At 40.3% G+C, this 13,924-nt stretch overlaps 1 protein-coding gene across 1 annotated transcript in view; it reads right to left on the bottom strand.

Moving 5' to 3' along the window:
• Positions 1-6,384: 6,384 nt before the first annotated feature.
• Positions 6,385-13,924, bottom strand: part of NT5E (5'-nucleotidase ecto) — a 57,289-nt gene continuing 49,749 nt past the window's right edge. Inside the window, exons 6-9 of the mRNA XM_054569675.1 lie at positions 13,531-13,636; positions 12,499-12,648; positions 10,972-11,172; positions 6,385-8,114 (exon numbers count right to left, since the gene is read on the bottom strand). Of these exons, the coding sequence (XP_054425650.1) occupies positions 7,951-8,114; positions 10,972-11,172; positions 12,499-12,648; positions 13,531-13,636 (621 nt within the window). The 3' untranslated portion in view covers positions 6,385-7,950. The remainder of the gene's footprint in view (positions 8,115-10,971; positions 11,173-12,498; positions 12,649-13,530; positions 13,637-13,924) is intronic.

The following is a 13,924-nucleotide window of genomic DNA, read 5'->3' as shown; positions in this document are numbered from 1 at the left end:
CTTTTTCTTCATTTTCTACATAGTTAACCATGTGTCTATAAAGAAGACATCCTTTATGAGTTTTTCAGAACAAAGGACTTCTTGTTTTTGTTAGGTGATTGACAGGTTATAGTCCTTTTAGGTGTGAAAACTGAGTGCTTATGGATATTTGTGATTGTGTGGTTGCAACTACATTTCATTGAATGTATGTAACTATACTCTAAAAGCTTATAGATACAAACAATTTAGTCAAGCTGATTTTTGGTTTATATTGTCAGTTGCCTCTCCAAAAGAAACATGTAGAATTCACTGTATTCCTTGAGGAAGGTTAATTTGAATGGTTATTTTAAAAGATTTAACGTTTAGAATTCTGCTTACAACTCCTTCTCATTCTATACTTTTCTCCTTGCAAGTAATTTGTCTCTCAAGATGGAGCATTTTGTGTTTTGTTATTTGGTTATAGTGCCCATTCCAAATATATTTACTGAGTTTCAGTGATGTATTAGGTACTAAGCTGGGCTTGGTGGGAACTCTAAAATGTAATTTGGAAAAATAACCCATTTAATCATATTATTCACTTATTTTATACAAGGTTTTAAAAAAAATGGTCATTAGATTGTCTTCTTTTTTTAAAGATTTTATTTATTTATTTTTAGAGACAGGAAGGTAGGGAAAAAGAGAGGGGAAGAAACATCAATGTGTGAGACATACACCTATCTGTTGCCTCTCATATGCCCTCAACCAAGGAGCTGGCCCACAATCCAGGCATGAGCTCTGACTGGGAATTGCACTGGTGACCTTTCAGTTCACAGGCCGGCACTCAATCCACTTGAGCCACACCAGCCAGGGCATGTTGTAAATTTTTGAAAAGGTTTTATCTGTAGTTCTGTTATATTTCTAATTGCTTGAAAATTGTAGAATATGTGAATTTCTGAGAATTAGTGCTTTAAGCCTTAAATATTTGATAATTCCTCAGGAACAGATAAAAAATTGATCAGGCTAACTCTTCACATTTAAATGTATAGCATTTTAAACATTATTATTTAAAATGTCACTGTGAACTATGAAAATAAAATATTTTACAGTCCTTTTTATGACATCCTCACCTACTCGCCTCTAAATTGTGATATTGTTCATGTCGATGAGAAAAAAATTGTGTGTGTAAGTAGTCTTGGGCTGCCTTTACAAAATACCATAGACTGTGGGTGACTTAAATAATAGTAATTTATTTTTACAGTTCTGGAGATTGGGAAGTCCAAGATCAGGGTGCCAGCTCTGTAGGTATGCTTACATGACTTCTGTGTGCCAGCAAATGGAAAGAGAAAGAAAAAAAATCTCCTTCCTCTTTTTCCTCCTCCTCTCCTCCTTCCTCTTCTTCTCCTTCCTCCTTTTCTTTCTCCCCTTCTTCCTCCTTCTTCTTCCTCCTCTTCTTTCTCCCCTTCTTCCTCCTCCTCTTCTTCCTCTCCTTTTTTTCCCTCCTCCTCCCCACCTCCTCCTGCTTTTTTTCTTCCTCTCCTCCTCCTTCTTCCCCTTCTCCTTCCTATTATTATTATTTTCCTCCTCCACCGCCTTCTTCCTCTTCTTCCTCCTTCTCCTCTTCTTTGTCTTCTTCCTCTTTTTACTCCTTGTCCTTCCCTCCTCCTTTTGCTTTTTCTTCTTCTCCCCTTCTCCTCCTCCTTCTTATCATTATCATCATCATTTTCCTATGCCTCCCCTTTCTTCTTCTTCCTCTTTCCCCTTCTTCCCCTTCTTCCTCCTCCTGTTAGTCCTTCTGCCTCCCCTTAGTCTTTTTCTTCTTCCCCTTCTCCTCCTGCCTTCTTTTTCTTCCTTTTACTCCCCTTCCTCCACCTTCTTCTACCAGTTCTACTGATTATGGCCCCACCCTTATGACCTCATTTAACTTTAATTACTTCCTAATGGCCCCATCTTTAGATGTAGTCACATAGGGGTTTACATAGGAATTTTAGGAGGACATAATTCAATACATACTAATTGTTGTGCTCTGTTTAAAGAAAATGTGATGTATAAAAATCTACACATAAAATTAATCATTCACATTATAAAAGGGAAAGAACTAGATGCAGGATCTGTTGGCTAGGAACTTTGTATACATTGCCATGTTTTATCATCCATCACAGTAACTGTGAGAGGGTATTATTCCTATTTTATAGAAGAGGATATTGAAGCCAGGGAGAGTGGTGACGTTAACTTTGAACCTTAGATCTGTCTCTCCAGTCTTCATGTTCTTGTCAGTGTTTCCCCATGAACGGAGCTTTTATTTCCAAAAGCAGTCACTTTCTGGATCCCTTTAAAAAGTATGTTCCCTTTGTGTATTTTAAAATTTTTACTTTGCACGTTCCTTTCTATTCATCTTTATATATGTAAAGTATCTTCTACTGCATGAACTTTCACATTTTGAAATGTGTTTATAGAAACAACTCGTAGTGTTTCTGGTTGGGGAGATAAAATGAAATTAAATATGTGGGAGACGCTTTGAAATTTATGAAGGACATAAGCTTGTGTTATAAATATAATCATTTAGTTATAGCTATAAGAAGATTCTAAGAAATGTTTGAAAGCAAGCACTTAAATGATCATTTATTGACTTACTAAAAACCGTTAGATTTTATAGTAGACTATAAACAGAAGTCTATTTTGCCGCCCTTCTTCATAGCAGATTGTATAATGCTGTATATGCAAGTTGTAATTTCAGATATAGTCAACATTAGAATAAAAATGACTAAATGAAGGAGCAAATGAATGAGTCTTGCTAGTGCACTATACTGTATTTCCCTTTCAGTGTATGTGCTCTTTTATGTATCCAGGAATATCTTTAACAGTGCTAGACTTGCAGAGGAGAAATCTTTAACCTGAGGCCTACAGGCCCCGAGAAGATTGTGAAATCGAGTGAAAAATAGTTTTTTTTAATTTCAATATTTTCGTTGATATTTGTAATTTTTTCCTATAAAATTAAAGTATTTTTTCACTTCAGGTAATGGATGTGTCTATATTCCAACAAAATTTAATTTACGTAAGGCAGTGGTAGGCAGGATTTGGCCCTCAAGCTGTGCATTTTGCTAAGTCCTGATGTAGAACAAAAGGGGGGAGGGAAAAGAGAAATTGTAATCACCTTCCTATTAGGAAGGAGGGGAAGGAGGAGGGTACACAATTTAATCTTTGGAGAAAGGCAGCCATCCTTCTTGGAGAAGAGTTGATTGATCTTTTGATTTTAGAAGGATTAGAATAAAGAAGAGTCAAACAGTTCTGCACAATGAAAAGGGTGGGTTTTTTTAGGTAGAGAAGTTACTTAATTTCTCTAGAGGAATGGTGATGTAAGAAAAAGGACTGTGGCTTTTCATCTGAGCGAGGATGGTAGTAGAGAAGTATGAGAGGGAATTATGCACATTCAACAGATATGTATTAAGCACTCACTATGTGCCAGTTTTTGATGGTAGGGATATATTTGTGCATTTATATGCCTACATTCAAACTGAGGGAGACCCAACAAAGAAAAAATAGTATAGTATGTTAGAAAGTAATAAGTGTTCAGAGAAAAGAAACAAACAATAGAGTGGTATGGGTAGAGGGTTGCAATTTTAAATAGTGTAGTATGGGACACTGAGGAAAAGACCTGAAGGAAGTGAGAAATCAAGTCATGCAGATATTTAGGAGCCCATGTTCCAAGAAAAGAAACGGGTAGTGCAAAAGTCTGAATTGGAATATGTCTGTTTTGTAAAAGAATAGCAAGGAGATCAGAGTGGCTACACATGGTGAGTGAGGTGAGGTGGTGTTGGAGGAATAATGGGAAACCAGATCATGGATGGCCATTGTGATGACTCACTTTTACTAGGTTGTGATAGAAAGATTTTGAGCAGGTGATCATTGATCTTATATTGGTGTAGAACCACAGTGGTTGCTGTATTGAGAATGTTGAAAATAGACTAATGCCTATCCTTGGGCCAGTAACTCAGACCAAGACAATCAGACACTATAATTTTGAGGTCTGGGTCGTACACTTTCACGTAGGGCTGGGAGATTGGTTCTTTAATTAACTGTTTCACCACAACTACCTGCGATAGGAGAGGTGTAGTGTCTCCCCAAAAGTAGGGGCTCCTCCAAGGAGTGGGAAGAGATGTTGGATAGATATACAAGCATGCAAATCTGTTTTTAGCTGTTAATTATCTGTGTCTTCCACTCAGCTGCAAACAGTCTATAACTGCAGGGGTGTGTCCTACTCATCCCTGTATCACCTATGTATAGCCCAGCACCTCTTGGCACTAAGAAGTCGATCAATACAAAGAGACTCCTTTGTGAGGGGTGGTGAGGTGAGTTGAGGTGGAATGTACATGAAAGCTGCTAAGAGGCATGGATGTGGCCTATGGTCTAGGTCCCTCACCTTCTGCGTAGCTGTTGCCAGAGGAAACCAGTACTGAAGACATCAGGGCACATGCTTCTATCCATGATCCTGAACTAGTGCTACAGGTAAGGTGATCATGTCATCTTAGGATACTCGATATTTCTAAATCAGATGAATAGGTCTTTCAGGAGGAGGAAGAAGCAGAGAAGTTGGAGAGAAAAGGAAGGGGCTACTATAGAGATATGACCACTGAAAAGTTACTAGGGAGCACAAAGACTGATGTTGATTTTTTCCTTTTCAAATAACCACAAAACCAAGAAAAGGTATATGGAATGTGGCCCAAATATTAAATAATTAAGAGAAGTGCATGAAAGATGCGCCTAATAGGGTGGCAGGTGAGCTGAGTACCATAGGGACAGAGAGTGGCATTACTAAAGCATTTCAGACCATCGAGTTGCACCAAGTGCTCAAAGTTTTATAATTCACTGATATTTCTAATAGTTATACATTTTTTCTCCCTGTTTGGTACCTCTGGAATTAAGCTTATGGCTGCTGTCTAGTGGAGGTTAGCAGTTGTCTCAGCTGTGGTATCGAGTGCACTAGTGTCTCTTGACTAGCTTTAAAGAATGAGTAGTAATTTAGTACATTGAATAAAATTTACCTCAATAAAGGAAGCAAATCCTGCTAAAGGGGGCAGCTCTCTGGAGCAGCTCAGTCCCTGTCTCACTGCTTCACTAATTCATTTTTACTTTAAACTCTGTGCTGGCTTGCATTTGAATTCTTTCCTGTGTGAAGGAAAAAACCCACAGTGGATTGCGGACCCTTGGGTCCCTGGTTTCCCCAGAATTCTGGCATCACTGTGGCAGGACTTCAGTCTAAATCCTAGTACCTGTGAATGTGAAGTTATTTGGAAACAGGTTTTGTGCAGATGATTCAAATAAAATCGTTAGAGTGGGCATAATCCAATATGACTGTGTTCTTACAGGAAGAAAATTTACACTCAGAATCAGACATGTACCGAGATAAAAGGAAATATAAAAACATTTCCGATGCATGAGGAGGGTACCATTTATAAGGCAAGGAATTCCTGAGTCTACGAGAAGCTAGGAGAGAGGGCTGCAACAGATTATCTCTCAAGCTCTTAGAAGGAACCCACCCTGCCAATTTGATCTTGGACTTCAAACCTCCTGAACTCTGAGATGAAAAATTCTGTTGTTTAGGCCACCCAGTTTATGGCACTTTGTGACAGTAGACCCATGAAATGAATCAGGGACCTCTCCTAATTTTGGCAAACCCAGTCATTTATCCATGGGACTACATATACCCGGAGGGAGCAACTTTTTCTAATGGGCAGCCAGCTATTAGCATAAGCTTTCTTCTGTCAGCTTATTGTTCCAAACTGCTGAAGGTGGCTCTGCCACCAAATTGATTTAATGTGCCTGATTGATCAAAGTCTATTGTGTCGTCCATTTGCTCGAAGATTCTTAGATGCACAACCATTCAGATAAATTAATTAAAATCCCCAACACTAACTTGGACATGTTTTATTTTTAGGAAACCATTACAGGCCTCAAAACAGTTTCTACATTTGATTCTTTACACGAAGAGTCAGAAAATTTAGTATTCTTACTTAAAATATTCTGTGTTTACTCTTCTCGCCTACCTAAAAATTACATGCATTTTTCTTTTCATTTTTTGGGTGAGAAGGGGAATGGGGACGGTGATCAGACAGGAAGCAGCCTATGGTCAAGGGAAATGATACCAGTGATCAACTGTCAGAGTCTCCTTCAGTCATATTGTCTTGGGTTATAGCTGTTCACTTGAGAGAAGAAGTAACTACGAAAGACAAAGAGCGCATCTCCAGTTTCATTGTTTGGAATCTACAATTGCAAAGTGTTTTGAGGTCATTTCTTTAACCACTGCACAATACATGTACAACACATATTTAGAAAAGTTAGAAAAATGTTCTTTAAAGTTTGTGCTCCAGTAGGATTTATCCTATTTTATTAGATCAAGCATAAAAAAATATTCTCCAAAATAACTTCTAATTTTTCTTAAAATCTTGACATTAGTTTATTTACAGCTAATGTGTATATACATAGAATTGAGGATATTATTGCAACAACCTTTATGCAGAGGTTATGAAACTAAAAAAATATGTATTTTGTATTAAGAGTACTTAATATTTGTAAACATTCAGAAACATTCATTCTCCAAACCTCTAGCTGCTGTTTACTCATTATTTTTATTCCAACTTTTTATTATGCATAAATATATTTGGAAGTGTGTCTATATCATAGACAATGGGTTTCACACACTTAACATGCCTGAGTGATCAATGACCAGACATGGGATATTCCAGTCTCCCAGAAACTCCTTCCATACTCCCTTATCGTCCACAAAAGTTTCAGTTTGGTTTTATTTTGTGGTCATTGCAGGTGTTCTTTTTGGGGGGATGATGGGTGGGAATGCTTACTATTTTTTAAGGTGAAGGTTTCCATTTATCCTTTATGCAGTGCTGAGCAGGTTCACATCCTCCCCCTACCACCTTAAGCAAGTAGTTTGTTCTTTGGGCATATATCACCTCATCATTCTGGGTGTTTCCTGAGCACCCACTCAGAGGGACTCACTCCCCGGTAGGAGTTCTTACACCCAGATTTGAGAATGACTTAAGAGTAATTGTTCAGACTAGGAGGCAGAGCTGACCTCAAACTTTTGTTGTATACCATTTTTTAAAATCAACTCTTGTCTCCCCTCTGTGTTTTCCATAACTGGGTGGGGGTGGGGTGGGGGGTGTGTGTGAGAGAGAGAGAGAGAGAGACTAGAATAGGTACAGTGCTGGCACTTGCTGGGAAGGGCCAGGTGCAGGTTTAGCATTATCACTTGTCTTAGAAGGTTCTGTTCTCATGGCACCCTAAAGTTAAGGTGGGAGGAGGAAAGAACATAGAGGCAGAACTGATGGAATCTCATAAAATCATTAACAATACCATGTGTCAGGCACTATGCTGTTACTCCCTAGCAAATATCTATTTAACAAATCTAAATGTCCTTTAGCTCTTTCTGTTCAATAATGTAAGTTGGTCCTGGGTGCCCTCCTTCCTTTCTCTTACTCCCTGACCCTTGATCTGGCCTGTTCCATTGTCTGCTGTATCATTTGTTCCTTGACTCATCAAAAGCACACAGGTGGCACAAGAGAGAATACTACCCTTTGTTTAGTCCATTAAACATGCTACAACAACAGGAGCTAAAAAGGAAAAAAAAATAGAGATGAGATTAAGTAGAGACTTGTCATCCAAGAGCTTGGAGCTATTGATAATTACCAAGACAGGAAACCATTAAGTATCATTCTAAAGAGCTTAAAATTTGCATTTGTAAACTAAAGATGGTTGGCTTTCCTCATGGGGCTCATTTTAAATTCTTTTCCTGTGTGTTCACTAAGTTGTCCATCCTGAGTGATGACGTCAGTCAGTGTCTTCATTTAAGATCTAAGCTCAGCTTCTAGGAGCCTGTGCGGATGGTCTGTGCCATTACAAAGACAGTTCCTAAAAGGTAGGCTTGAATCTCATTTGAGAAAAAATGCAGTTTCACACAGTACTGGCATGGAGAGTTTGTGGCTATTGATATAAAACAATGATAGTTGCCAAAATTGAGAGAAATATTAAAGAAATGTTTCCATGGTAACAACTTCCTGCAGAAAATGTGATCCGGCCTTCAACTGCTGGATAAATTAGTTTCATTTTTGAGATATATTGAGAAACCACGTTGATATCTTGGTCACCTAGAAAAATACAGACATTATTTTAATTACAGAGGAGGTATCAAGTAACTAAAGACCTTTCTAATTACAATTGGGAAGATAATCCTTTCATCTGCAGAGATAAAGTGTCACAGAAAAAAAGTAATTATCACAGTTCAAAGAATTTGGTTGCTTTCTTGTGTACCAGGTGTGAATGTGCCCATTGGTTACTATTGGATAATTGCGGGAACAGTAAGTTCTGAGATGACTCAAGAAAGAGGTTGTTGACATAATTGCCTTGAAACCACTCCAGAACAAGGGCCCAAAGGAGCTGGGTCAAGAGAAAATAGTTGAGACATGTAAGTGGCTTCCTTTTGCTTGCCTGCTCCAGAATAATTTTCACAAAATTGCTGGAGAGGCAATGGAGACTTCATTTCCAAAAGAGGAAAGCTGATAAAGAAATACTAATCACCTGTAACTATAACACACACATAGGAACCTGACAAAGCTTAATTTTAAAAATACCACTCTATAAATTGTATATCTCATAAGGGGTTCATATTAAAAATATATATAGAACTCATATGACTCAGTAAAAAAAATTTTTGAGTAAAATTGGGCAGAAGATTTGAATAGACATTTTTCCAGAGAAGACACAGATGGCCAATAGGCACAAGGAAAGATGCTCAGTATCACTAATCATCATGGAAATATCAATCAAAACCACAATAAGGTATCACTTGACACCTGTTAGAATGGCTATCGTCAAAAAGACAAAGTGTCAGCGAGGATGTGGAAAAGGGAAGACTTTTGCATTATTGGTGGGGATAGAAATTGGCAAACCACTATGGAAACCTTCCCTCAAAATATTAAAAAATAAACTCAACAACAGTAATTTTAAAAAAATTAAATTTAAAAAATTGCTAAGAGCAAAAAAGAAATTAAAAAACGCAACAGCCCTATGATTCAGCAATTCCACTTCCAAGTATTTATCCAAAGAAAACAAAAACACTAACTCGAAGAATATGCACTTCTCCATGCACAATGCATTATTTTCAACCTAAGTGTCAACCTAAGATAAACAACCTAAGTATCCACCAATGGATAAATGGATAAAGAAACTGTGACATGTAAACACACACACACACACACACACACACACACACAAATAAATAATGTATGCATACACATGGTGGGGCAAAGATAGGTTTACAGTTTTTTGTATGGAAAAATGATACAATAACAATAATACAAGAATAAACTGTCTCAAAACATACAACTGTAAACCTATTTTTGCCCCACTCTGTGTATATGCACTTCAGCCATAAAAAAATAAAATCTTTCCATTTGGGAAACTATGGATGGATCCTGAGTGCCTTATGTTAAGTGAAGTAAGTCAAAAAAGACAAAAACCATATGATTTCACTTATAAGTGGGATTCAACAACAAAACCAACCTAAGAGATACTGAGAACAGACTGGTGGTTACCACAGGCAGGGGGGTGATGGGTGGGGGAAATGGGTAAAGGGGATCAAAAGGTACAAACTTCCAGTTATAAAGTAAGTCTTGAGAATGTAAGGTACAATATGGGGACTATAGATGATATTGCATTGTATGTTGAAAGTTGCTATGAGAGTAGATTGTTGAAAGTCCTCATCACAAGAAAAATATGTTTTTGTAGTTATGTATGGTGATGGATATTAACTGGACTTACTGTGGTGATTTCACAATGTATATACAAAGATCAGCCAATTATGTTGTATACCTGAAACTTATGCCAATAAAATCTCAATCGAAAAATATTACTCTACTACTTAAAAAAAGAACTCCTCTCTGTTCTCACCCCTGGGTATACATGAGAATTGCTGGAAGAAGCTTTTCTCCCAGCCCAATTAAACTAAAATATCTTAAAAGTTGAGGCCAAGGTATTGGTATTTAATTCATAATGCTCCATAGTGATTCTAATGTGTAGCCAGGGTTGAGAAACGTTAGGGCCAAGGCTTCCCGAGCCTTCATTGTGAGTTCCTCCTCTCAACACCCAGCAGTCTGGGCTTGGGTGCTGCACAGCCATCTCCCTCTTTGTCTCATGGGGAACTGATGGCTGTGGGACTAGAGAGAACACCTTGTTAAGCTTGCCTTTACATCTTTATCACGGAATGGACAGAAGTAGCTAGTGCCTTTTTCCCCAGGAAGGGATGCCTCCTTTGTCCCGACTCTGCTCTCCGCTCTTCTTGGATAAGTGGCTAGAATGGTAGGTCTACCATAGTAAGGCTGAGGAGGAAGCCAGCTGAGCTCCATCCCAAAGATTCAGAGAAGCTTGCATGTGTTTTCTGCCCTGGAGAACAGGAAGGGGTGGTATATTCTCTCAGTGGACTTTATGCACATGATGTGGTTCTCATATGGCTTTTTAAAAGGTTAGGGCCTTATGACCCTCAATGCTGACAAAAATATTGACTAGGTCAAGTGTGGTTCCCATCATTTGCTCCACCAATGCCCTGTGCTGAAAGGGTGGGGTTGTATCACACTAAAAGCTCCTTTAAGTTGAGATGATTTACTATGATGATTTTCCACATTCAACCTAAAGTCCTAGAGGTACGCTTTTTTCTGTAAGTGCAAAGTTCATCTTTCACAAATTAAACAGCTGTTTATATGTACATAAAAGAGTTTTAAAACATTTTGGATTTAAAAGTGTGTTTTCTCTGGGTTTGGATGGATGGGCATGTGTGCTGGGAAAGGACAAGACACATGTTCCCATGGACAGGAGGGAGTCGGCTGTCTGGGGCAGGACCTAGTTTCTGGCTTCACCGTCCTGGAAGCACAAGTAGTTCCCCTCTTCAGACCAGGACAGTTGTTGCTGAGTACCTTTGGGACATGGAGAGGAATAGGCACTTGTGCTTACCTGAGTTGTGTTGTAATACCTCTTCTTTTATCATCTGGTATCCATCTCCACCGTTGGCAAGGAAGTTTGGGAGGACCACGTTATACACCTCGTCTGTTCTGAGAGGCTCGTAACTGGGCACTCGACACCGGGTGCAAAGAACATCTAATTTGACCACCCTGTCCCCCGGGTTTCGGGAAAGATCATACACCACGTGAATTCCTAGAAATGAAATGAGTCTGTATGTTTTCACTGGATCCAAATGGAAATTTCTGTTTTCTAAGAAAGATTTTGGTCAAAACCTAGAATTGGGGTACCGGGCTTAGTTTTTATTTAGTTTGAGCTTGAGTGGAATTTCAGCAAGAGAGTTGAGGTGACATTGCAGTTCCCTTTCTTGGTTAGGCTGAGTCCTCCTGGGAGGCCTGAGAACCACAGGGAGAAAAGTGGGCTCTGGCCCGGAATGGGTAAGGAGCTACTCTGTGGGGAGAAACCACATCTTTTAAAAATCATGAATAAATTGGTCCAGTAACTCAGTTCAGCAGCCTTTAAAAATGAGGTATAGATGAGAGGTGGCGAATGTTTTGAACACTACAAAATGGTAATTTGGACGTGGGCGACTTCCACAAAACATCCAACTACCCAGCACCATGTTGGAGCGTCAAAGCCTGGCTGTTCCCTCCACTCTCTCCTGCAAAAATGCAGAATGTCTGGCTACCCCACAGAAGGCCCGAGCCCGACCACGTTCTGCAGCCCCTCAGTCTCAACAGGGTTCTGCAGAGGGAGAACCCCACAAAGCCATCATCCCCATTGAGTGGGGGCCTACCATCTACAGGTAAAGAACTGAGGGCATGATACGGTTTTGGAGTCAAATAAGAATAATAATTTAAAGGTTAATTCATTGGACTGTGGAATTATTGACAAAAGCATTTCAGAAGTCCTTGGCAATTTGGGAAGCATTTATTTTCATTGTTTTCACTGAAATCTGTGAGATGAGCAGGGCGGGTTTTCTCTGCATTCAGGGAGGGTGAAGACCTGCCCCAGGTCATGGTGGAATCTGGACCATTGTGGGGGTGAGGCCAGGGTTGTAGCCCTGCTCTGCCCAATTTGAACCCCTTTGCTTCAATAGTCAGGTATGTCTATGCAGCAGGCTGCCCCTCCCAGAAATCATTCGTGTTACTGACTGATGGACACTGCACGCCTGCCTTTGAACTGTTGCATGGTTCCAGACGATTATGACTAGAACACAGGGATTTTTTTAAAAAAGTGTATTGAATGTTTAAACAAGATTTTAATAGAAATGATTTCAATGCAGTTGACCTGCTTAGAGTTGAGAAGGCCCATCTGATGTCCAAATGAGACTTGGCAAATGCTGCTCATTGCCAGGGACTTGCCTAATCTCAGTGGTCTGGGAGTCTATGGCCACTTGGAAGACTATGCACTGATGTTGGCTTGTGGAAAACCTAAGCAAGCTTAGCCACAGAGGTCCTGGTGAAGAGGGAGCTATGGCAACTAGCCGGAAATTCCACCTCACCTAGAAGGGTGACTTACCGCCCACCTGCAGGAACTCTCCAGTAGACTGGCCGTAGCGGTGCACACTGTGCTCAAAAGCCTTCTTCAGGGTGGAGCCTTTCAATTGGACCAGGTCAAAGGTGCCTCCAAAGGGTAACACAGCAGCCAAGCTCTCCCATGTAATTGTGCCTGAGGGTAGTCACAGATGAGGCAAGAAGGACAATATCTTGAGAACAAGCTTACCCTCAAACCAATTTTCTTTAGGACTAGGGGAGGAGGGGAGGGGGCTATGGCGCCATGGGAGGCTATTACATCAGCATTGGCTGTGCCTAAGTACCTCCTGATACTTCAGGAGGGAATAGATCCCAAGAGGCCTTTGCCCGTGCTCTCTACCACTGAGCAAGACAGGCAGGAGCTTATAAATGGCTGTGGCTCCAAAGTGACCTGTGCCCTGCCCTGGATCTCCTGGCTTGAGGTGGGATCTTCAGTGGGTGTTACGCATTGCTCAGGCCCTCCAGACAGGCAGTATGCCCCTGCTGCCTGTGCCTGACTGCAACAATGAGATAAGCATGGGGCTTCCACCAGCACTGACTGGTTTTGACAATGTATCAGGGAAGACAGCAAGAACATCTTGAGTATCTGTCTAGTTGGTTTATTCCATCATATAACATAATCCTGGATATCTGTAAATGCACTAAAAGGATTTAATCCAGTAGTATGTTTTCCAATACAGAAGACAATTTTGCCTTTCTCTTTCCAGAGATCAGGGTGGAGGCTGTCAATGTTTTGCATAAATCAGCAACAATTCCTATTTAACTTTGTGAGTCAGAAGTTTAGATCAGGCTTGGGTTCCACTAACCCTAGCCTGCTGCTGCTGTGTGCAAATACACAGGAGAACTCACATGTACGGGTGTGCCCTTTGGGCAAGGCACTGACTTGAGTAGTGGTTAACTCAAACTGAAGGGACCGACATTGTGGTACATGGCTGGCAGCAGGGATCAGCTGAGGCTGCCCATGTGCATGGGCAGAGAAAGGACACTGAGCTGAGGACCCTGGGCCTGGGGAGCATACCATTGTTCCGCTCGTCGATGGGAGACCGGATGCCACCACCATTTAAAATGCACATGGACACGTGGTTCCAGGACATTTCATCCAAGTGTTTAAGGTTGTTGTTAATCTGCAACAGCGGTATGAATTTGCATTACTTATTCTGAGTCTTCTTCCTCAGGATCAGTTCTAGGAATTCGGTTGGCTCTACTGAGGAAATAAAACTGCTTTCCCCTACTCCTATGTTCCCGGAGATTTCTCAAGTATAGTTAGAACTAGTTTTATGCTCTGAGAAGCGAAAATAAGATACTGTGGCCTGTCCCATGCTCTGAGCCCCCACTCCTAAGACGACTGTGATCTCAGTGGTCCTCAGCAAAACTGGCTTTTCTGGGGTCAGGATGGGGCCTCTGTGCCAAGT

Source organism: Pteronotus mesoamericanus, unplaced genomic scaffold (genome assembly GCF_021234165.1).
Source record: "Pteronotus mesoamericanus isolate MK-2021 breed Mesoamerican mustached bat unplaced genomic scaffold, CSHL_Meso_final contig_20, whole genome shotgun sequence".
In the NCBI taxonomy this organism is placed as follows: Eukaryota; Metazoa; Chordata; class Mammalia; order Chiroptera; family Mormoopidae; genus Pteronotus; species Pteronotus mesoamericanus.
Note: the sequence above shows the minus strand (reverse complement) of the source record. Positions and strands in the feature narration are given on the sequence as shown.